The sequence below is a fragment of the Tetrao urogallus genome, assembly GCF_951394365.1.
Source record: "Tetrao urogallus genome assembly, chromosome: 31".
In the NCBI taxonomy this organism is placed as follows: Eukaryota; Metazoa; Chordata; class Aves; order Galliformes; family Phasianidae; genus Tetrao; species Tetrao urogallus.
The window spans coordinates 111,579-134,054 of NC_136844.1; the positions used below are offsets into that span (position 1 = coordinate 111,579).

At 65.2% G+C, this 22,476-nt stretch overlaps 4 protein-coding genes and 1 long non-coding RNA gene across 5 annotated transcripts in view; 4 read left to right on the forward strand and 1 right to left on the reverse strand.

The window, feature by feature from the left end:
• Nucleotides 1-278: 278 nt before the first annotated feature.
• PA2G4 (proliferation-associated 2G4) lies at nucleotides 279-8,921 on the forward strand (the record flags this gene model as incomplete). Its single annotated transcript, XM_079547717.1, has 13 exons — nucleotides 279-366; nucleotides 1,910-2,038; nucleotides 2,501-2,606; nucleotides 2,829-2,898; nucleotides 3,075-3,167; nucleotides 3,768-3,831; nucleotides 5,252-5,330; nucleotides 6,419-6,497; nucleotides 6,772-6,905; nucleotides 7,420-7,514; nucleotides 7,858-7,985; nucleotides 8,500-8,553; nucleotides 8,776-8,921. 13 exons carry the CDS (start codon nucleotides 279-281, stop codon nucleotides 8,839-8,841), a joined length of 1,185 nt encoding a protein of 394 aa, XP_079403843.1. The 3' UTR covers nucleotides 8,842-8,921.
• Nucleotides 8,922-10,353: 1,432 nt separating this feature from the next.
• On the forward strand, nucleotides 10,354-11,087 carry LOC306956514. The gene is made up of 3 exons (XR_013792602.1): nucleotides 10,354-10,465; nucleotides 10,784-10,806; nucleotides 10,911-11,087. It is a non-coding gene; the product is annotated as an uncharacterized lncRNA (long non-coding RNA).
• Nucleotides 11,088-11,336: 249 nt separating this feature from the next.
• ZC3H10 (zinc finger CCCH-type containing 10) lies at nucleotides 11,337-13,091 on the forward strand (the record flags this gene model as incomplete). The annotated part of the gene is made up of 2 exons (XM_079547760.1): nucleotides 11,337-11,518; nucleotides 11,891-13,091. 2 exons carry the CDS (start codon nucleotides 11,337-11,339, stop codon nucleotides 13,089-13,091), a joined length of 1,383 nt encoding a protein of 460 aa, XP_079403886.1.
• Nucleotides 13,092-13,837: 746 nt separating this feature from the next.
• ESYT1 (extended synaptotagmin 1) lies at nucleotides 13,838-21,591 on the forward strand (the record flags this gene model as incomplete). Its single annotated transcript, XM_079547805.1, has 31 exons — nucleotides 13,838-14,104; nucleotides 14,534-14,575; nucleotides 14,878-15,012; nucleotides 15,116-15,189; nucleotides 15,276-15,348; nucleotides 15,434-15,523; nucleotides 15,625-15,680; nucleotides 15,759-15,882; nucleotides 15,968-16,144; nucleotides 16,228-16,310; nucleotides 16,646-16,694; nucleotides 16,767-16,856; nucleotides 16,931-17,023; nucleotides 17,116-17,187; nucleotides 17,273-17,359; nucleotides 17,701-17,850; nucleotides 17,974-18,105; nucleotides 18,511-18,687; nucleotides 18,778-18,860; nucleotides 18,955-19,003; nucleotides 19,088-19,177; nucleotides 19,552-19,647; nucleotides 19,736-19,807; nucleotides 19,893-19,979; nucleotides 20,349-20,486; nucleotides 20,564-20,709; nucleotides 20,791-20,880; nucleotides 20,999-21,145; nucleotides 21,230-21,332; nucleotides 21,419-21,468; nucleotides 21,558-21,591. 31 exons carry the CDS (start codon nucleotides 13,838-13,840, stop codon nucleotides 21,589-21,591), a joined length of 3,156 nt encoding a protein of 1,051 aa, XP_079403931.1.
• Nucleotides 21,592-21,668: 77 nt separating this feature from the next.
• The window catches only part of SMARCC2 (SWI/SNF related BAF chromatin remodeling complex subunit C2), a gene marked incomplete at both ends in the record, with an annotated part of 8,097 nt that continues 7,289 nt past the window's right edge, over nucleotides 21,669-22,476 (reverse strand). The window contains 1 exon segment of the mRNA XM_079547806.1: nucleotides 21,669-21,730. Within this exon segment, the coding sequence (XP_079403932.1) occupies nucleotides 21,669-21,730 (62 nt within the window).

A 22,476-nucleotide genomic window follows, 5' to 3' on the forward strand; every position in this document is an offset into this window, starting at 1 on the left:
CGCACTCGCGCACCACTTCTGGCCTTACTTCCGGTTCTATCTCTCGCGAGAGCCGCGCCGCCTGCCGGGAGCTGGAGTCCGCGGCGGGGCCGGGCCGCGCGCGCTGCTGGGAGCCGTAGTCCGAGGGGGAGGGGACTCGGCTTCCCAGCGTGCGCCGCGCGGAGCCCGCGCTCCTGCTCTGCTCGCGCTCTCTCGCTCGCGCTCCCCGGGTTCCTCAGCGCGGCGGCGGCGGCGGGGGGGCGGCAGCGGCGGCGGCGGGCGCGGGGCCGGGTCCGACCATGTCGGGAGAGGAGGAGGCGGCCGAGCTGACCATCGCCGAGGACCTGGTGGTGACCAAGTACAAGATGGGGGGGGACATCGCCAACCGTGAGTGCAGGGCCGCGGGGCTGAGGGGGGCGGGGGGGTCGGGAGGCGGCGTTGGGCCGCGCGGGGCCGCGGTGGGGGGGGGCGGCGGCGGCCCGGGCACCCGGCGATGGCCGCCTCTGAAGGGCCGGGGGCGGCCGCGCGGATCCCTGGGTGGGGGTTGGGGATCCCCGGTGCCGCCCCCCCTCCCCGTGGTGCCCCTCCGGTTTCCTCGGCCCGGCTCCGCGCGGCGGGCGCTGCCCGCACGTGGCCTCTGCGCCCCACGTGCACCGAGCGGGAGGAGGAGGAGGAGGAGGGGGGGGGGGGGGGGCAGGGCCCGGCCGTGCTCCACGCGCTGCCCCGTCCCGCCCGATCTCTCCGGTTCCTCCGGGTAGGAACGAGTGCAAGGCTCGGCCACGCGGCCCCGGCGCCCCCCCGCCCCCCGCGCTGAACGTTCCGCTCTTTTGTTCCCGCCCCCCCCGCCGGGCCGAGGCGCGCTCCCGGGGCCGGGCAGTGCCGGGAACTCCGCCGTGCCCCCTCGCCCCCCCGCTGCTGTTTCGTCGTTTCTTTCCGCCGTCTCTTCGCTGTCCCGGCGGAGCTGACAGCCGCTCCCGCGGGCTCTGCACGACCCCGGGCCCTCCCGGTGCTCCCCAGCCCACGGGATCCTCTCAGGAGGGGCTGGGGGCTCTCGGCCCATGGGGAATGGCGGTGTGGCCCTGCTTAGAGCGCGGCCCCGGGGTGGGACGGGGTCGCTGGGCTGTTGCTGCTGTCCACAACGAACCCGGAGGAGCTGCAGGGGTTTTGAGGCTCTGTGGAGCTGTGCTTTGGGCTCAGAGGGTTCCCTGCTCGGTGCTGCTGCTCTGACAAACCCCAGCTCTCCGTCTGCCCCTGCACAGCGCTTAATGCTTCCTGTTCTCACCTTTCAGTCCCCTGCCATCTACTGAAGCTCTTCTTTATAAGAGCATTCCTTCTTATTTTGTCCCTCACCAACGTTTGAGACCCATGAAAAGATCACGGAAACGATACGAATGCGGTGCTGGGGCAGCCGTGGGCTCCCAGTCCTTCCCCCCATTCTGCAGAGCACGAGGCACCTGACACCCATCCTGGAGCCCAGCTCTAATTGCAGGCACCAGAATACGGCCCAGTATGGGCGCAGCGCTGCCATGCAGGCACGGTTCTGCAGAGTAAGGGCGGTTTCCTCCTGGTCCCACGCAGCCCGCGGCGCTGCCCCTCTGCTCTTTGATGTGCTGCGCGTCTCCCAAGCAGTTTTCAAACCTGTTCCTGTAGCTCTGAGTGCTCTGGAAGGAATGTGGGAGAGCAGTGTTTCTTCCCAGCTCCTTTGCGTGCCAACCCTCCGTGTGAGGCTGCAGTGCTTCACCTGTGCACATCCCAGCATGCCTTGCTTTGCCCCTGCTTTGGTTCTCAAACAGCAATACGAATTCCAGTGGGTTCTCTGCCTACGTGCAGCTCTCGGTGCAAAGCTGAGTCCAGAACGATGCCCTCTGTCAGAAACAAAGGGGCTCGTGGTGAGTTTGCTGACCTGCTCCGTGTCTGTGCTGCTCTGCAGGGGTCCTGCGTGCCGTGGTCGAAGAGGCGAATTCGGGAGCATCGGTTCTGTGCTTGTGTGAGAAGGGAGACGCCATGATCATGGAGGAGACCGGCAAGATTTTCAAGAAGGAAAAAGAAATGAAAAAAGGTGAGGCCTTTGTCAGCTCACCAGGCTTTTCCATCTGGAGTGGCAGCAGCGCAGAAGCGACTCGTGCCGCCTGTGCTGTGAGCGCCGCCGCTGAGCTGGGGCTGCCCTGCCTGCACTCAGAGCTCCTCTGGGCAGAGCTCCTTATAGTATAAATATTGGGCAGGCTGCCCTGAGCCGGGCGCTCAGCCTTGGAATCGGGTGACACTTGAGCGGTGTCGCCGATTTGCGTTCTGCAGACTCGGGTCCCTTCTGCACTGCCGAGGATCCATTCCTTTGATGGCTGCTGGGGCAGGAGGGCCCACGTGCTGCGCTCCTCGTGCTTGTTCACCAGGGGCTGCTCAGCGGGGCGCCTTCCCTGCTTTACAAAGCTCAAACTCGGTGACGCTCCGCTGGCCGAGCTGCTGCCTGCACTCTGTGTGAGGCTGCCGGACTCCACGGGCTGTTTCTCTTTCTCCTTCGCAGGTATTGCCTTCCCAACGAGTATATCAGTAAATAACTGTGTCTGTCACTTCTCCCCCTTGAAGAGTGACCAAGACTACATCCTCAAAGATGGAGACTTGGTCAAAATGTAAGCGTCTCGGTTGTTTCTCATCAGCTTGCCCTTGGCATCTGGGCTTTGCATTCTAGTCCTGTTTGCCGCGTTAAGTACTTCCTCGGCGTGCTAATTACAGAATGTAACAGCTAATCTAGTCAGGCTTTATTAAATATGCCTGCATCTTCGAATGCTTTGAGGAGTCACACCAGTTTCCCGAGCCGTTCCCGCCTGTAATTAAGTCTCTTTGTGTTGCAGTGACCTGGGAGTCCACGTCGATGGCTTCATAGCGAATGTAGCTCACAGTTTTGTCATAGATGCCTCCAAGGTAGGTTTTCCACGGGGCGGCACTTGAACAAGGGAGGGACCAATGGACTCCATCCCTCATCTGCCTCCCCCGCTCTGGATCTGCGTCTCCGCCTGTAGGCAGCCAGGACGGCAGCCCTGCTGATGGGAGGGACGAGGACTCGCTCCCTACAAGCCTTCATTTCTCTGTTCTTTCAGGAAAGCCCCGTGTCGGGCCGTAAAGCCGACGTCATCAAGGCGGCTCATCTCTGCGCCGAGGCCGCGCTGCGTTTGGTAAAGCCTGGAAACCAGGTGAGGGGTGGCGTGAGCGAGCGAGGGGCTGCGCAGATGGGCTGTGCTAAAGCAAAGGGCCGTGACACCGCCTGAAGGACGGCCTGTTGGTGGCAATCTGCAGGCAGCTCGGCTCCTTCGCTGGGCGCTGCGTTGGGTGGCAGCCACCCAGATCCCTGTGGGACCCACAGGAGGAGCGGTGCTGCTTTTCCCTTCCTCCCTGGGGCGGCTGTGCCCTGTGTGCCCTGTGAGCTCTGTGCTGCTCGCTGACATCCCCTGCTCTCAGCCCCCCTCGCCCGCTGCTCAGCAGCCATAGGCGCCGTGCTTCAGCCCCGTGCTGCGTTCCAGTAGCGTCCAGCACTGCTCCCCATGTTGCCTCCCAGAGGAGTTGTGTGTGAAAAGGCACCGCGTGCAGAGCGGGAGGCTGAGCCGACCTCGTGCTCCACGTTATTTTTGTTGAGGGGGGATTAAAAATGGAAGCCTGCCACCATTCCTCCTCTGTTTGGAGCCATTAGGGCTCCGCTTGGTTTTATCACCAAATGCTGCCAGGTGAAAATTAACAGTCGTGCTTCTGGCTCGAGTCCTCAACCCTTAACGTGTTTCCATGTGTTCTTCACCCAGAATACACAAGTGACAGACGCGTGGAACAAAATCGCCCACTCGTTTCACTGCACGCCCATTGAAGGTAAGGGCTGGGGAGCAGCTGGTGCAGAGCAGCAATGTTTTCATCACACTCTCAATCCTCAGCTGCCCTATTCAAACTCTGGGGAGCATTTCCTGACTGCTGGCCACAGAATCACAGCATGGCTGTGTCGGAAGGGAGCTCGAGGACCACGGAGCCCCGACCCCCCTGTGCCACGCAGGGCCACCAAGCTCCCCGTCCCACAGCAGGGCCCCATCCAGCCTTCAACCCCTCCAGGGACGGACGGGGCATCGCAGCCCCTCTGGCAGCCGTTCAGCCCCTCGCCGCTCTCACAGCGCAGCGCTTCCCTGACGCCCGGCCTCCAGCTGCCCTCCCTCAGCCTTGTTTCCCCTCGTCCTGCTCTCCTCTCCCCTCGCACGGAGCTGCCTCCCCTCCTGGCTGCAGGCTCCCTTTAGGCACTGCAGGCTGCACTCAGCTCACCCCCAGCTTCTCTTCTCCAGCTTGTTTGCAATGCAGGCTCCATCGCAAAAGATGCCCATAGATGTTTTTTCCTCCCTTACAACGAGAAACCGATTCCTGTTGTCTTCACAGCGCTGACAGCGGCTGGGTGGGGAGGCCTGGGGCAGCTCCTCGTTGAACGCTGAGCTCTTGTTTGAGAGCTGGGGCCCTCAGTGATGCTGCCTTTCTCCTGCGAGTGACGTCACTGGTCAGCACAGAGCTGCCTGCTGTTCGCTGCATTTCCTGCAGTGCTGTAAAGCTGGCCCAGTGTCTTTGCTCTCCTTCGCCCAGTCCTGGCACGTCAGCTCCTGTTCTTGTGTGGGATGGCTTTGTGGGCCTCCTCAGTGCTGTGCTCCTTTCTCTCATGCCATGAGCTCTGCAGTGAGGAGGCGGCTGCTCGCGCTGTCAAGGGATTTTGAGCAGCACTGTTTTGGAAACAGCTGAGTGCCATAATTATGCAGGCAGTGGCAGCAGCTTCAGGCCCAGCTGATGGAAACAAGCAGAGCTGCTGGAGGGGGGCTCACGCTGTCCATCCTGAGTGGAGACAGAAGTATCTGTGCTGGGCTCCAGTTCGGAGGTGAACCGTAGAGCAGAAAGGAGAATCCAGCCCACAGATGTGCTTGGAGTGCTGTGCAGCTGGGGCGCTGCTGACAGGAGCTGAAGTCTCCGTTAATTTGACACCCAGGTTCTCCTCCAATGCGTTCCAAGCTGCTTTGTTAAGCAGCAGCTCCTCCCTGGCTGCTTGCAGCTTCTCCCGCTGAGGAGAGGAAGCATCCCTGAAGTCAGGGAGGGCTTTGGGAGCTCCGTGTCTGCAGCAGAGTGAAGCTGAGGAAGCGCTCACTGTTGGCTCAACAGTTGGCCCCAGCTGAAGGCTGCAGCCCTGAGCGCTGAAGCGTTAACGATGCAGGCCCCGTGTAGCTGGTCTGCAGCTCCGAGGTGTTAATGGACCCTTTTATCTCGGCAGGGATGCTGTCGCACCAGCTGAAGCAGCACGTGATCGATGGGGAGAAAACAATCATCCAGAACCCTACAGACCAGCAAAAGTGAGCATCGCTCTGGAGCTTTGTGCTGTGTGTGGAGGGAGGGGCTGCGCGTGGTTCCTGGCCCCATTCCTCGCTCTTGGTTTGATGTCGAGCGCGGGTGCAGCAGCTCAGTTTGCACCTCGTGGCCGACGGCCACCCCAGGAGTTTTAGCAAGGAAAACTGCTCCCCGTGCTGCCTCCTGATTGAAGTCTGGCCCAGAAGGGATTCGTGACCCCACACCTTGGCTGTGTGAATGCGAGCTGCGGCTTCTGTGCCTGGGTTTTGTTCCGAGAAAGAAAGCTTGAAAGTCAGAGGCACGGGACTGCTGGCACCTGCAGGTTCTTGGTTGCCGTCCAGTCTCTCGAAGGAGTCTCCATCAGTGAATTACTGCCTGCGGCCCTGGGGGCTGCCAGCAAAATAAGCAGCGACTGCTGGTCGTGGCAGCGGATGCTCGTTCCCCAGAGGGTGCCAAGGCCTGCTGCTGTCTCACAGAAGCTGCCAGCAGCCCGCAGAGGGTGATTGTTGTCAGTAAGATCTCAGCATGGTGCTGAGCTGATGGGCAGGACGAGTCTCTGCTCTGTTCCAGCATCTTCTCTCCCTCAGGGATGCAGTCAGGGCCGAGTCTCAGGCTGGGTGTTTGGAGCTCAGGGGGTCGGTGCAGAGCTGGGCCTGCAAGCTCTCAGGTGTAGCGATGAGCTGGGCTGGTGGCCCTCGCTCTGCCTGATGTGACCACAGGTTCCCAGAGCTGCTGAGCGTCCCCCATTCGCTGGGGATGGAAGGACTGTCCTGGGGAGGAACGCCACTGGTTTGTCACTGTTCTCTGCCAGCTTGTCGCTGAGCAGCTGGTGCCAGCTTTTGCTCTTCTGGTCGAGGTCCCGGTTGCTTTGTGTGTCACCCTGGCTCTGCTTCGTGCCCATACACCTCCAAGCTAAGCTCAGGGCTCGTTTGAGGAGCAGTGGCTGGAGCCACAAAGGTTTTGCCTTCTCTCCTTACCGTTCTTGTCCGTTGAACGGTTGGACTGGGTGATCTTTTAGGTCTTTTCCAACCTTAGTGATTCTATGATTCTATGATTCTATGATTCTTTGACTCACCAAACTTCTTTCTTCCAGGAAGGACCACGAAAAAGCAGAATTTGAGGTGCACGAAGTTTACGCTGTTGATGTTCTTGTCAGCAGCGGAGAGGGAAAGGTGAGTCTGGCTCGCTGCTGCTCTGCACGCAGTCAGAGCAGCTTGTTTCCAGCCGTCACCCATGAGCGCTGGATCCTTCTACGTGCCGAGCCCAGCAGGGAACCTCTCTGCCTTTCTGGGTGCAGGTTTTTCCATCAGAGTTCAGGTGCGCTTTTGCAGCGCCAGAACACAGAAGCTCTGTCTGTAGCTGCCCTGACGCACGCGGGCTGCTGGCTGGTGCTGAGGAAGGGCTGCTCTGCTCCTTCCCTGCTCTCACCTGCGTTTGTGTTTTCAGGCAAAGGACGCTGGGCAGAGAACTACAATTTACAAAAGGGACCCCTCCAAACAGTACGGCCTGAAGATGAAAACCTCCCGTGCCTTTTTCAGCGAGGTGGAGAGGCGCTTTGACACCATGCCATTCACTCTCAGGTACTGGCTTTTACTCGTGACCTCTGAGCCGGGTGCTTGGCGAGCTTGCAGATCTGATGATGGTCTGCGCAGAGGCGGAGGCAGCCTTGCTGCTTTCTGTTGCGTTTGCTGCATTTGAGCCCCGGCGTGGGTGGAGGAAGGAAGTTGCAGGCTTAAGCTGGAATCCCAGGCACAGATGAGGACAGGAGAATCTCCTGTGCCTTTGTGGCAGGTGAGGAGCCTGGAGTTGTGGTTAAAATAAAATACCGCCAGCGTGCAGCGCGAAGACAGGAGGCAGATCCAAACAGTTTTTGTAGGCGCTCGCTCCGAGAAGAGGGAAACCTTTCCATCCTTAAAGCCACTTGTCCTCTCTGCTCTCTGAAGGCAGTGGTTCCTGCAGCAGTTCCCTGTTCTGACAGCAGCACTGCTGGGCAAGAGGGATGTAAAGCAAACAAAGTCCCCAGCCTGAGCCCAGGGGCGGCTCTGAAGCCTGAGGGGTGGAATCTGCTCAGCTGTGGCTCCCATTCTTCTGCAGGGCGTTTGAAGATGAGAAGAAGGCCAGGATGGGGGTGGTGGAATGCGCCAAACATGAGCTGCTCCAGCCCTTCAACGTGCTCTACGAAAAGGAAGGTGAGTGCAGCCGGGGGGAGGCTGGGAGCTGGATGTGGGCTGGTGCCCAGCGCCTCCCCAGCCTCACGCTGCTGCTGTTTCGATGCCAGAGATGCTTTGAGGGCCCCAGCATCCACCCTCCAGGACACTCGACTGCCTGGTGGCTTCTGGGCCTTGTTTGAGATTTGTTCCAGTGCTTAGTTGAGATTTCTCACAGAGTAATTCCTCAGACAGGAGAGACTGAAGGTTGAAGGCCTCTGGTTTGCTTAGCAGGGAGTTCCCAAGGGTGGTTTGCAGCGGTGACTGGAGACGGCACGGGAGCTGGAATTGCTGTGGTGCAGTAATGCCTGTTTCTGCTTTGCAGGAGAGTTTGTTGCACAGTTCAAATTCACAGTGCTTTTAATGCCTAACGGTCCTATGAGGATAACCAGCGGCCCCTTCGAACCTGAGCTCTACAAGTCGGAGTTTGAGGTGCAAGATGGAGAGCTGAAGGTTGGTGCAAAAAGAAAGAACACAACAGGTGTCGCACGCGGCGCCCTGTGCTCGTTGTGCTTGGGGTGAAGGGAAGTAAAACCCAGAAGCCTGCTTTGAGGCAGGAGCTTAAAAAGCAAAAGCTCAGCCCTGACAGCCGAATTTCCTGCACACCCAAGGACAGCAGTCGGTCATGGTGCAAGTCAGTGGCTCCCTGTAATCCTGCAGCCCCAAGAATGTACTTTAGACCAGGCTGGGCTCCTGTTTCCTGCATCAAACACCAGATTTTGCTTGCGATAGCAGCACCCAGCCCTTTCCTCGAGTGGCTGAGAAGCCTGGACAGCTGGCCTCAAGGCCTCGTGCCGCAGCCGAGCGATGCTGTGGCATTCTCCATCTGTCACTGTGCCCGTTAGGACTTACTGCCATTCCTCCAGCGGCTGGCAGAGCTCATTCTGCTTTAAAGGCATTTCCTTTCATCTTCTGTCAAAAAAAGAGCACGGCTTTCTAGCTTCTTATGTTTCCTTCCTGTCCGTAGGCCCTTCTACAAAGTTCTGCAAGCCGGAAGACCCAGAAAAAGAAGAAAAAGAAGGTAATTGAGGCACGTTTTGGGAGCATTTGGCACGGCTCTCGTGGCCAGCAGTGCCCAGGCGTAACCCAGTTCTGCACGGCTGTGTTTTGGGCTTCAGTGCAGCACTTCAGCAGTGCCGGTGTCCCCGCGCTGTGGGGAGCGCAGGGTCCTCTTCCTCCCTCAGGGCCTTTGTGTGCTCTGCGAGTCCCTGCCCTGAGCGTGGCTGTGGCTTTGTTTCCACAGGCCTCCAAGAATGCAGAGAATGCCACCACGGGAGAGACGGCGGAGGAGAACGAGGCCGGAGACTGAGCAGCTCCTGCTGCTCCCCCAGCACCCGGCTCTCACACACACACACACAAAACCCCCCCAGGAAAACAACCAGAAACAAAATCCAGCGCTGTTTGTCTCTTACAACCAAACGGCAAACAGCCGGATGTCCCACTGCCTACAAGCAGCTCCTATTGATTTTGCCAAGGAGGGAGGATTCTCTCTGCCACTTCAGACTACTTAAAAAAGAAAGCAGAAAAAATAAAATCAGGAGTAAAAGCTAGTCTATATCTTTCTAACCTTTTATACTACCCATACTTGTTAAAGAGGTGAACAACTAAGCCATTCCCAGTGACAGGGAGCGTGCAGAGCTGCCTGCTTTCTTCTTCCTCCTCGTTTTGGTTTTAATTTTTCCCTTTACAGATTTTCTTGGAGGAAAAAAAGCTGATAATGCCCTCAGCAAAGCGATCTGTGCTTGCGATCGGCCCGCAGAGCTGGCAGCTCCTCCCGGCCGTGCAGGATCGCTGTCCGTTACCTCGAGGCAGAGCATTTCTCACTCTTTTAACCTTTAGATTGTACGTTTATCATTGGGAAAAACAGCAAATTCGGTGTCCCCGGTGAGACCGTAGGCCGTCCCGTCTACTGCGCCCTGTCTCTGCCTTGGTTTACCTATAAACACTCTATTTTTAAACAGATTGCTGTGGTGAGCTTGTTTTTAAATCCAACGCCCGAGGAAGCAGGCGGTGCCCGGCGCCGCTCGGACGGCAGGCAGCTGCTGCGCGCCGTGCTGCTGGGCTCGCCTGTTCCAACACCGAGCGGTGGCGATGCTCCAGCCGCTGGATGCAGGCTGAGAGCAGCCGGGGTCACCGCTCTCGTACAGCAAGCCTCTTCCGAGGGGAAAAAAAGCCACCAACAAACGTCGAGTTCAATGCGGTTGGACGCGGACGGCTTTTCCTTTCCTTCGCGGCCGCCCAGCCGCTCACCTGCGGCCCAACTCGGGCGGAGCGCCGCAGGTCCCGCAGGCAGCGCCCCGTGCTGCGGCCCGGACGCAGCCGCCGTCGAGTCGAACGGCGCGACGCCGCGCTCGGCCCCGGGGCGCCTGGGTGTTTTTAAGCAATATTCTGTCCGTGCAGAGCTGCTCGCCCCGCGGATTGTAAACCACTGAGACTTGCTGCAGGTTTATTTAATTCCCGATTTTTACGTGCTGTACCTCTTGATACAAGAAACAGAAAACCCGCTTAAGATTTTGAAAAGCGAAAGCTCCCGAGAAGAACTCTGTAACCGACGCTGTTTTCCAAATAAAGCTGACTCGTGGCACCTCTTTGCACGGAGACGTGGCTCTGCTCATTGGGGCGGGGGGCTTCGGTGCGCCGCGCCCCGGGCCGGGAAGGGCAGCGCTATGCAAAATGGCGGCCGGGCTCGGGACTACAACTCCCGGCATGCCGCGGGGAGGGGCGACTACGGCTCCCGGCATGACGTGCGCGGAGAGGGCGCGGCCGCAGGCTCGGCCCTATAAATAGGCCGCGGCGGGCGGCACTGTTTCTCTCGGCCGCTGCTGCCGCCATCTTGACGGCTGCTGGTGGCCGCCGCCATCCGCTTCCATCCGCCGCCAGCGGCGCCGCACCGAGACTAAGCGCGGCGCGAGCGCGCCGCCATGAGGGCCAAGGTGAGCGGCGGGGGAAGACGGATGGCGCCCGGAAACGATCCGCGTCCCCAGCGGCGGCCGGGCCTGGAGAGGCCTACGCGGGGCCGGGGCTGCGGGCGCTGAGGGTGTGGGGAGCTCCCCGTGGGGCCGTGGAACGGGAGCCGGGGGTCCGGCGGTGCGCGGGGCACAGCGGGGGCCGCGGGGCGGGGCCGGGGAGTGAGCTGAGGCCGCGGGGATGCCGGCACGGAGCGGGGCAGCGGGGACTCCCAGTGGAAACGGGCTGTGACGCGGGGCCGCCGCGGGCCGCATCACTCACCCGCTGCTCTTCTCCCTCTGCAGTGGCGCAAGAAGCGAATGCGCAGGTACGTGTGAGCGCTGCCCGCGGGACCGCGGCCGGAGCCGGGAACGGCGGCCGCTCCAGGGCTGTCGGCGCGGTCCCGGGCTGTGACGCCGCTCTGTCCCTTAGGCTGAAGCGCAAGAGGAGGAAGATGCGACAGAGGTCCAAGTAGTGCTGGGACTGGACCGGGCCGCGCGTGGAGGAGCGAGGAGCCGCCCCAGCGCCGCGGAGCCGTGGTGGGGTCCCGTCCCACCGCACCGGGCCGGGCTCTGTAGCGCCGCCAATAAAGTTGGAGATGTTTTCGGACGCCTTTGATGCTTTGCTCGGGGCTGCGGCCCAGCGCGGTGCCCGCGGAGCGCCGGTTGGGAGGGAGCTGCACCGGGACGAGCAGCGGGCCGGGGGAGGGACGGCTCAGCTCGCGTCTCAGAGACGCGGGGGCTGCAGCTGCGGGGGCAGCGGGCTGTTCCGTGCCGGTACCGGGGTGGGCCCGGGGCGGTGCAGGGAACCCGTGGGGCTGAGGCTTTCGGCGGGTCGCGGCTGCGGCGTCGCACTCTTATGACGTCACGAACCCGGAAGAAGCGCTCCGACCGTGCGCGCGTGACGCGAGGAGGAAGCAGGCGGTTTCTTCCGGGGTGCCCCGGAAGCAGCATAGAGCACTTCCTGCCCGGCGCAGAGCGGCGGCCGGAAGGGACCGCTCATTGTTGGCACTGGAGAACTCGCGAGGAGGCCGCGAGCGGGTGAGTGCGGGGCTGCGGAGGGCGCGGCGGGCCGGACCGAGCTGGGCCGGGGCCACGGGATCGGTCACATCCGCTCCGTCCCGCTCCAGGCCGGGCCCCGCCGCAGGCCACACCGTCGGGCCTCCTTCGGGCCTTTCCCGGGCCTGCGGACGGTTCCTATGGAGATCTCGCGGGGGCGGTGCTCTCCCTTCCCTCGCCCGCAGCGTTCGGGACCCGGCCCGGCTCCTGCGGGGCCGTCTCGGGCTCTGTGGGCCCCGCGCCTCCGAGCTCCGACTGCGGGCCCGGGCCGCCCCTCACCCGCGGCCGCGCTCCCCTGTATCTCCGCGTCCCGGGCCCGGTTCCTCACCCTCGCCGCTCTCCTTCCTTTCGCAGCGCCCCCGCGGCGGCAAAGATGCCCGACCGGGACGGCTACAGCAACAGCGGCGGCGATGAGGCGGGTGCCGACGCCGATGATATCTGCCGCGATTTCCTGCGCAACGTCTGCAAGCGGGGGAAGCGCTGCCGCTTCCGGCACCCCGACATCAGCGAGGTGACCAACCTGGGCGTGCGCAAGAACGAATTCATCTTCTGCCACGACTTCCAGAACAAGGAATGCGTGCGCCTCAACTGCCGCTTCATCCACGGCACCAAGGAGGATGAGGACTGCTACAAGAAGACGGGCGAGCTGCCCCCGCGCCTGCGGCAGAAGGTGGCAGCGGGACTCGGCCTCTCGCCCGCCGACCTGCCCAACAGCAAGGAGGAGGTGCCCATCTGCAGGGACTTCTTGAAGGGTGACTGTCAGCGGGGTGCCAAGTGTAAGTTCCAGCACCTGCAGCGGGACTACGAGTACGAGGCGCGGGGCATGGCCTCCCGGGAGCCGGGAATGGTGGCCGCCGTGCGGCGCTACGACCCCTATGATGCCATATATGACGGCGACCGCTACGACGACCACGAGCCCCTGCTGAAGCGGCGGCGGGTGGACGGGCTGTCCTTTGAGACCTACGAGTACAGCTTCGCCAACCCGCGGACAGTGGAGTACCGGCTGCTGGAAGAGGAGAACATCATGCTGCGGAAGCGCGTGGAGGACCTCAAGAAGCAGGTGAACAACCTGATGGCGACCAACGAGGTGCTCTTGGAGCAGAACGCCCAGTTCCGCAACCAGGCCAAGGTGATGACGCTGAGCTCCACGGCCACGGCCACCGAGCAGACTCTGGCCCCCACCGTGGGCACCGTCACCAATTACAACCACAGCATCGCGCAGACCCACACCACGCTCAGCAGCCAGGCCTTGCAGCCCCGGCCCGTCTCCCAGCAGGATTTGGTGGCGCCTGCCGGCGCCCAGGCGGCACCCCCGGCCAACGCCGCTCCCCCCATGAACCCCGAAATCACCCCTCTCTCGGCCGCCCTGGCACAGACCATTGCCCAGGGCATGGCTCCCCCGGTCTCCATGGCCCCGGTGGCCGTTTCGGTGGCTCCGGTGGCCGTGTCGATGGCGCAGCCGCTGGGAGGCATCACCATGAGCCACGCCACCACCCCGATGGTGACGTACCCCATTGCCTCGCAGAGCATGCGGATAACGGCCATGCCGCACTGACGGCCCCCCGCCCCTGCCCACACCTTTGCCTCCGACTTCGGGGGCTGAGCGATGCAGAACTGAGGAACCCTCAGGAGCCCTCGGGACCTTCGCATCCTGGCTGGGGATGGAGGAAGGGGCTTCTCCTGGCCTCGAGCCGTGTGGCGGTGGGTTCAGGGATGAGGGATGAATGGTGTGGGGGCGGCCGGTGCCTCCGCCCTCTCTGCAGCCCCTGGCGTGGGACGGGGAAAACCCTGAGACAGAAGGACAAGCTGCAGGAACTTTTTCTGGCTCAATCTTGGGGCTGTGCCCGGAGGGGGGCGGGGGGGGGCAGCACCAGGACCCTCAGCGCAGCTCCCCCCCCCCTCCGCGTTCCGTGTAACGTTTTCAGCCATTAAACGCAATGACTCCAGGCGGCGTCCCACCACGTGCCGGTGCCCGCAGCGTCCCGCGGGCTCAACGGCGCCGGGTTGGTCCCGACGGAGCGGGGCGGGGCGGGAGGGGCCGTGAGGTCCCGGGGGGGGGAGGTTGGGAGGGGGGGCGGGGGGAGGGGGGGAAAAAGCATCGGCCGCTCCTAAAAAGGCCAAACCGCGTGGGCGCGGGGCCGCGCCGATGGCCACGCCCCTTCTCGCCCCCAGCCAATGGGCAGCGAGGGGGCGGGGCTCGGCGCCGCGCGGCTACGCCCGGGGCGTGGCCGGGCGGAGGGGGCGTGGCCGAGCCCTCGGGGTGGGCGGGGCCGGCGGCGCGGAGCGGAGGAGCGCGCCGGGATGGAGCGGCGCGGCGCGGGGGCAGCGGCGGCGGCGGCCGTGGGGCGGCGGCTGCTTTGGGCGCTGCCCGCCTACGCCGCGGGGCTGCTGGGGCTGGGCGCGGGCGCGCTGCTGCTGGCGTTGGCGCTTTACGCGGGATGGAGGCGGCGGCGGCGCGCCCGGCAGCGCGCGTTCAGCCTGGCAGCGCGCCTGCATAGCGACGAGGAAGCGGCCGTGCGCTCCGCCGCCGCGGGGCTGGGAGCGGCCCGCGGGGAACTGCCGGCGTGGGTAAGCGGTGCCCGGGGGGGGGGATCGACGCACCCCGCCACGGCCGCTCTCGGCTCGGGCTCCCCGCCGCATTGCAGCTCCCCCCCCCCCGCACCGCTCCGCAATGAGGTGAAGCCGGGGGGGCCCCTCCTGTTGGAGCCCGGGGCTTCCGGCCGCGCCCTGGATCGCTGCGCCCGGGGGGGTCGTTTCCTGCCTGGGCCACCCTGCCTGGGGGGGAGCGAAAGTGACGGCCCGGTGCCCCCCGGCTCGGGCCCCTCGTGCGGCGCCGCCAGATGTCGGTCACAGCTGCGCGGCTCCCCCGGCCCGGCTGTCCGCGGGGCGGGGGGGGGGGGGGAAGCCGAGGCTGCTCGGGGCTGCGGGGGTCGGGCGGCGGTGGGCGGGGCTGCAGGCGCCCACCCTGAGGCTTCGTGACGCCCCCCCACCCCGCAGGTGAACTTTCCAGATGTGGAGAGGGCAGAATGGCTGAACAAGGTGAGGAGTCCAACCGTCCGTCTGTCAGTCCGCCCGTCCGTCCCCCTGCCAGCCCCTGCATCCTTCTGTCCATCCGCCTTTTCCACTGTCTGCCCACCCATCGCTCCGTCCATCCCACTGTCCGTCTGTCCAGCTCTCAGTCTGCTTGTCCGTCTGTCTCCCTGCCCATTCTCTCTGTCCGTCCATCCCTGACCCATCCATCCCCCCACCCGCTTCCCTGCCCATTCTCCCCCCATCCCTCTCTCCGTCCGTCCCTCTGTCCGCTCATCCTTCCCTCTGTCCGTCTGTCCGTCCCGCTGCAGATCCTGGCACAGACGTGGCCGTTCTTTGGGCGCTACATGGAGAAGCTGTTGGTGGAGAGCATCGCGCCCTCCATCCGCGCCTCCAACACCCACCTGCAGACCTTCACCTTCACCAGGGTGGACATGGGCGAGAAGGTACACCCCCACCTCCCCCCAGAGCCCCCCCGGGGGGTCGCCCCACTCCCACTCTGCGTCCTGCTCTCTGTGCCCCCCCCCCTCCTCACTGCTGTCCCCACAGCCGCTCCGTGTGCTGGGGGTCCGGGCACATCCTGGTACCCACAAGCAGCAGATCCTGCTGGACCTCAACATCAGGTGAGCGGCTGAACCCCCCCCCCCCCAACTCTATGGGGGGGTCCCGCTATGGCCAGACCCCCCCGGCAGCATCCCCTCCCCCACAGCTACGTGGGTGATGTGCAGATCGACGTGGAGGTGAAGAAGTTCTTCTGCAAGGCGGGGGTGAAGGGCATGCAGGTGAGGGGGGGGGCAGCTCTGGGGGCGCGTTGTGAGGGGGGGCAGCGCTGAGAGGTGCCCCCCCCCCCCAATCCCCTCCTCCCAGCTCCACGGGACGCTGCGGGTCATCCTGGAGCCGCTGCTGGGCGATGTGCCCATCGTGGGGGCCCTCACCATGTTCTTCATCCGGCGCCCAGTGAGTGCCCTCCTTGCGCCCCCCCACCCCAATATGGACCCCCCACACTTCTCTGACCACCCCCCCCATCTCTCTCATCCCCCCCCCCTCCCCACCCCCAGACTTTGGACATCAACTGGACGGGGATGACCAACCTGCTGGACATCCCGGGGCTCAGGTGAGCCCCATAGCACGCGGGGGGCTCTCAGCCCCATAGGACCACACTGACGCCCCCCCCGCGTCCCTCCCCCCCCAGCTCCATGTCGGACACGATGATCATGGACACCATCTCCTCCTACCTGGTGCTGCCCAACCGCCTCCTGGTGCCGCTGGTGCCCAACCTGCACGACGTCGCCCAGCTGCGCTGCCCCCTCCCCAGGGTATGGGGGGGGGGAGGGGGGGGCACGGAGCACAGATTCAAGGTGCGCAGACCCCGTCTGACCCCCCCTCTCCCCCCGTCTGCAGGGTGTGGTGCGCGTGCATCTGTTTGGAGCGCGGGAGCTGCGCAGCAAGGATCGCTTCATGGGGGGGTTGGTGGAGGGGAAGTCGGACCCCTACGCGGTGCTGCGCGTGGGCACGCAGGTGGCGAGCAGCCGCGTGGTGCACAGCGAGCTCAGCCCCACCTGGGACGAGGTGTACGAGGTGGGCATCCCCGGGACCCCCTGCACCCCCCCAGGACCCCCCTCCTGGTGGCTGGTGGGCACCGCGCTGAACCCCTCCTGCAGTTCATCGTGCACGAGGTGCCGGGGCAGGAGATCGAGGTGGAGCTCTTTGATAAAGACCCCGACCAGGACGACCTGCTGGGCAGGTGGGGGTCACAGCTCTGAGGGGGGTAGGGGGGCATCAGGGTCACAGCTCTAAGGGGGGGGGACGTTGGGGTCACAGCTCCTGGGGGGCATCGAGGCCAGAGCCCCCCGGCTGGGAGCATTGGCGTCACAGCCCTCATAGGAGAACCTTGGGGTCACGGTCCTCAGGGGGGGGCATTGGGGTTAGTGCCCCTATATGGGAACGTTGGGGTCACAGCCTCCCGGGGGAGGGGGGGACACATCAGGCTCAGAGCCCCCCTGTCGCATCACAGCCCCCATGTGGGAACACTGGGGTCGCAGCCCCCAAGCTGACAACTGACCCCCCCCCCCCCCCCAGGATGAAGCTGGACTTTGGGGAGGTGCTGAAGGCTCGGGTGCTGGAGGAGGTGAGGTGGGGGCTGGGAGGGGGGGGGGTGAGGGGAAAAGGGGGGGCTGTGCTGACCCCGCTGTCTCCACAGTGGTTCCCACTGCAGGATGGAGGCAGGGGGCGGCTGCACCTGCGCTTGGAGTGGCTGACGTTGCTGCCTGATGCCTCCAAGCTGGAGCAGGTGAGGGGCTGATGGGGGCCAGGGGGGGGCAGGGGGGGCTCCGTCCCACTCAATTCCCCCCCCATCGCCTTCAGGTTCTGCAGAGGAACCGCACGATCCCATCCAACCCCGACCCCCCGTCAGCCGCCATCCTGGTGGTTTACCTGGACCGCGCCGAGGAGCTGCCTGTAAGGGGGGGGTCCTGGGAATGGGGGGTGGGCAGAGGGGGGGCGCCTGCAGCCCCCTGACCCCCCCCGACCCCCCCCCTCTTTCTGCTCAGGTGAAGAAACCCGGGAAGGAGCCCAACCCGGTGGTGCAGGTGTCTGTGCAGGATGTGACCCGAGAGAGCAAGGTGGGAGGGGGGGAAGAAGGGGGCACAGCGGTGCCTGGGGGGCGCAGGGGGGGCTGCTCTCATCGCTGCCCCCCACCCCCCATAGGTGGTGTACGGCACCCGGCACCCAGTGTGGGAGGACGCCTTCCGCTTCTTCCTGCACGACCCTGCGCACCAGGACCTGGATATCCAGGCATGACCCCCCCCCCCCCCAGCCCCACATGCATTGCCCCCCCCCCATCTGCGCCCCTGGAACAAATCCCCCCCCGTATCCCCTCTGTGCCCCCATCCTCCGTATTTCCCCCCGCAGTTCCTCCATACCCCGCTGTTCTCCCATATCCCCCATGCCCCCCATTCTCTCCCATGGTTCCCCATTCCCTTCCACAGCCCCCTGTGCCCCATAACCCCCCCATTCTCCCCCATTCCTCCTACAGCCCCATATTTCTCCCTATTCCCATCCGGATCCCCACGGGTCCCCATACCCCATTTCCCCCCATACCCCTCTTCACCCCCATGACCCCCCCGTGCCCCCAGGTGAAGGATGACCCCCGGCAGACCCCCCTGGGCTCTCTCTCCCTGCCCCTCTCTCGGTTGCTCTCTGCCCCAGAGCTGACCCTGCAGGAGCCCTTTGCACTGCAGCACGCAGCGCCCAACAGCCGCCTGCACCTCACCCTGGTGCTGCGGGTGAGTGTGGGGCTGGGGGGGGTCGGGGGGGGGCTCAGGGACCCCACAGCCGCCTGCACATCATCTTACTGCTGTGGGTGAATGTGGGGCTGGGGAAACACAGCTGACCCACCTCGTGTGCAGGTGCTGTACTTCGATGGCCCTGAGGTTGGTCCCCCCCCACCGACCCCTCCTGGGCAGTTGGAGGCCCCCCCTGGTACCAGCGGCGCACGCAGACCCAGCAAAGCCAACCCAGACCCCCAGTTTGGGACCGAGGTGTGGGGAGAATGGGGGGGGGTTTAGGGGTCAGGATGGAGCTCAGTGGTGGGGGGCTCCTGAGGGGGGGGTCGGGATGCTGTTGGGGCTGGGGGCCTTAGGATGGGGTCCTGGGGAGTGGGGCTGGGGGGTCCCAGGGGTGGGATAAGGATGGAACTCAGGCTGGGAGTTCTGGGTTTTGGGTTCTCAGGTCAGGATTGGGGGGGGGGGGGGGCACTTGGAGGATAAAGATGAAGCTCGGGTGTGGGGGTCGTTGAGGGGGGGTGAGGAAGGATGGAGTTGGGGTTGGGAGCCCTGGGCTCTGGGATGGGATCCTGGCACCGCGCTGGGGTCGGGATTGGGGTCGGAGATGGGGGGGGGGGGGCACACAGCACGACTTCCCTCCCCCCCCCCCAAATTCCCCAGGCTGTGCTGCGCATCCACCTCCTGGAAGCGGAGGACCTGATTGCCAAGGACAACTTCCTGGGGGGGCTGATGAGGGGCCGCTCCGACCCCTATGCGGCCGTGAGGGCGGGGGGGCGGCTGTTCCGCAGCCGAGTCGTCCGGGAGGAGCTGAGCCCCCGCTGGAATGAGATCTACGAGGTACAAAGGGGGGGGGGGGCGGCATCACCCCCTCCCCACCCCCCCAGGTTGTGGGGCGGAACCCCGTGATGAACCCCGTTCCCCCCCAAGGTGGTGGTGGACGACATCCCTGGGCAGGACGTGGAGTTTGAGCTCTTTGATAAGGATGTGGACAAGGATGATTTCCTGGGCCGGTGGGTGTAAAGGGGGGGGGGCTTTTTTTTACTTGGGGGGGGGGGTGGGGAGCAGTGGGGAGAAACCCCCAACTCAAACCTCTGCCTCCTCCAGGTGCAAAGTGCCGCTCAGGCGGGTGCTGAGCTGCGGATTCGTGGATGAGGTAAAAGGGGGGGCTGTGGGGGGGGGGGGGGCTTCACACCGTGGGGGTCTCATCCTCCCCCCCCCCGTTGTCGCCCCCCCCCAGTGGCTGCCCCTGGAGGAGGTGCGCTCCGGGCGCCTGCATGTGAGGTTGGAGAGGCTGCAGCCCCAGCCCAGCGCTGCGCTGCTGGAGCAGGTTTGGAGGGCGGGGGTCTGGGGGGGGGGTGGTCGAGAGGGGGGGTCCTGGGCTGCCCCATCCCATCACCTCCATGTGCCCATCTCTGTCGTCATCCTCATCATCATCATCCTCATCCCTGGGTGTCTCTTCCCCATTGCATCCCCCCGTGTTTCCCCCCCCCCATTTATTCCCCCCCCCGGATCCCCCCAATACCCCCCCATGCACCCCTTATGTCCTCCCCCATGACCCCCCATGTGTCCCCACCTTCCGCCTGCACATTTCTTCCACCATCACCCCCCCAGCCCTCGCCAGCATCCCTCCCCCCCCCAACCATCGTTCTCACCCCTTCCCTGTCCCTTTCGGCCCCTCTGCCCCCCCGTGTGCCCCCCCAGGTTCTGCACACCAACAGCCTCCTGCAGCCCTCCCGTGGGGAGGAACTCTCAGCCGCGCTCCTCTCCGTATTCCTGGACCGCGCCGCAGAGCTCCCGGTGAGCCCCCCGACCCCCCCATGCCGTGCCCCCCCCCCCCCCGCGCCCCCTGACCCCCCCCATACCTGACCCCCATGCTGTGTCCCAGCTCCGGAAAGGCTCCAAGCCCCCCGCTGCCTTCGCCGCCCTGTCCGTGCGTGACGTCTCCTTTAAGACCAAGGTGGGACAGCGGGATGAGGGGTGGGTTTCTTTTTTTTGGGGGGGGGCACAGAGGGTGGGGGGGCTCACCATGGCTTCACCCCCAGACCTGCGCCCCGAGCACAGAGCCGGTGTGGGATGAAGGCTTCTCCTTCCTCATCAAACGGCCGCATGGGGAGGCGCTGGAGCTGAAGGTCCTGGAGGGGGGGGGGGGCTGCCTTATGGGAGGGGGGGTTCTCTATGGGGGGGGGCTGCTCAATAGGGGGCTGCCCGATGGGTAGTGGTCCTTATGGGGTTTGCCTTATGGGGGCTCTGCCCTATGGGGAAGGAGGGGGGGGTTCCCTATGGGGGGGGGGAGGGATCCCCTGTGGGGTTTGATTGGAGGAGGAGGGCTGCCCTAGGGGGGAGTTTCGCTATGGGGGGGCTGCTATGGTGGTGGGTGGCCCAATGGGGGGGGGGGGGGGGCTGCTCTATGGGGGCTGCCCTATGATGGAGGTGGGGGCTCCCTGTGGGGTACTGCCCTATGGGGCCGCCCCACGCCTTGCTGCCCGTTGCCCCCCCAGGTTCAGGACGGGGGGGGGCAGGCGCTGGGCACTCTCAGCCTCCCCCTGTCCCAACTGCTGGCAGCCGAGGCGCTGACCCTGGACACGTGGCTGCCACTGAGCGGGGGGGGGCAGGTGCTGCTGCGGGCGCAGATGGGGGTGAGTGCACTTCTTGGGGGGGGGGGGAGTGGGGTTGAACCCCCCCCCATCTCTCATACGTTCCCCCCCCCCCCCAGATCCTGGTGTCGCAGCACTCGGGGGTGGCGCCCAGCGGTGACCCCGTGCCGGGGGGGGACGCTGAGCCGCAGGAGGCGATGGCGGGGGGGGACAAGGAGGAGAACCAGGATGGGGGGGGGACGCTGCGGCAGCGCACAGTGCACAGGTAGGGCCTTGGGGGGGGGGGGGGATACAGGGCCGGGGGTCTCCTGTGGGGCTGAGTGTCACTGCTGTCCCCCCCCCACAGCCGCACAGAGCTGGGGGGGCCCCAGCTGCAGCTGACGCTGTGGTACCACCGCGACGAGCGCAAACTGGTGGCCATCGTGCACGGCTGCAGGTGAGGGGGGGTGCGGGGCGGGGGGGCAGCACCCCCAATTTGCCCCCACCCCCCTGTTTTGTGCCCCCCTTCCACCACTCTCCCATTCTGTCTCTCTCTTTACCCCCCCCCGCTTCAGGCAGCTGAACCCCCCCTCCAAGGCCCCCCCCAAGGATCCCCCCGATCCCTACGTCTCCCTGCTGCTGCTGCCCCCTGAGCGCGGCCGCGGCTCCAAGCGCAGAACTGCGGTGCAGAGGAAGACCCTGAACCCCGACTTCAATGAGCGGTAGAGGAGGGGGCTCTGCGGGACCGGGGGGGGGCGTCCTCATGCAGCGTGTGCCCTATTGCTCCTTGTGTCCCCCCCCCCCAGGTTGGAGTGGGACGTGGCTCCTGAGGACGCCCCCCGGTGCGCGCTGGAGGCGCAGGTCAAAGCCCACGTGTCCTTCATGGGGGGGAAGGAGGTGCTGGGGAAGGTATGGGGGGGGGGAATCCTGTGGGGGGGGGCAGGGGGGCAGGAGCCCCCCCAGAGACGCACACTGAGCTCCGTGCCCCCCCGCAGCTGCACCTGGACCTGGCACAGGTGGACTTGGCCGAGGGAGGGACGCATTGGTGAGTGGGGTGGGGGGTCCTGGGGGCTGCGCCCCCCCCCCCCCATCTCCCATCCTCCATTTACCCCCATCTTGCCCCCCCCCGTTCAGGTACGAGCTGCAGGACGAGCGCGGCAGCTCCTGACCTGGAAGTGCCCCCCAGCTCCGCTGTGCCTGGGGGGGGGGCTCCTCATCCTGCTCCTCCTCCCCCCCCCCCCACCATCAACCAAAGACGTGCGGGGCCGCCCCCCGCCCCCGCTGCAGACTGTTCTCTCTCTCTGTGCCTTTCGCCATGGAGGAATCCCCTCTGTGTTTGGGGAGGGGGGGGAGCTGGGGGGGCTGCGCCGACCCCCCCCCCAGGCTTTCCCCCCTCCCCCCCGCAGGGGGGCGCTTTGTCAGAGCCACCGCTGTGCCACCGCCGCCGCACCACCGCCGTGCCCCCCCCCGCTGCCTTCGGGGGGCTGTGTCACCCCCGACCCCCCCTCAAATAAAGGAGGGAGGTGACAATGCTGTCCTTGTGCGCTCCGTGGGGTGCGGGGGGGGGGGGGGGGGGGTTGACGTTGTCCCTTGGGTTGGTGCCGGGGGGCGGGGAGGCGTGACCTCGATGCCCCCCGTGTGGCTGTGCTGCTCCCCCACTGCCGCGTCCCCGCTGTGTCCCTGTGGCGTCGCCCCCCCCCCCCCGCCGTGCCCCCATCTCGGCGCCCCCCCCGGCCGCGCGCCGTCTCCATCTAAAGGCAAAACATCCCGCCAGGAGGAAGGGTGTGGCTCGTGACCACGCCCCCTTCCCAACGCCCCGCCCACTCTCAGGCCCCGCCCACACTCCGCTCTCGCCCCGCCCCCTTCATGCATACCACGCCCCCTCATTGCCGGCGCTGACGTCACGCGGTACAAAGCTCCGTCCCCGCGCCGCGGCCCAGAGCGGAGCGGGACCGGATCGGTGCGGGGCGGTGCGGTGCGGTGCAGCCATGGTGCGGAGCGGGGATGCGCGGGATGGGGGCCGGGATGCGATGGAGGAGGAAGTGGGGGGGGG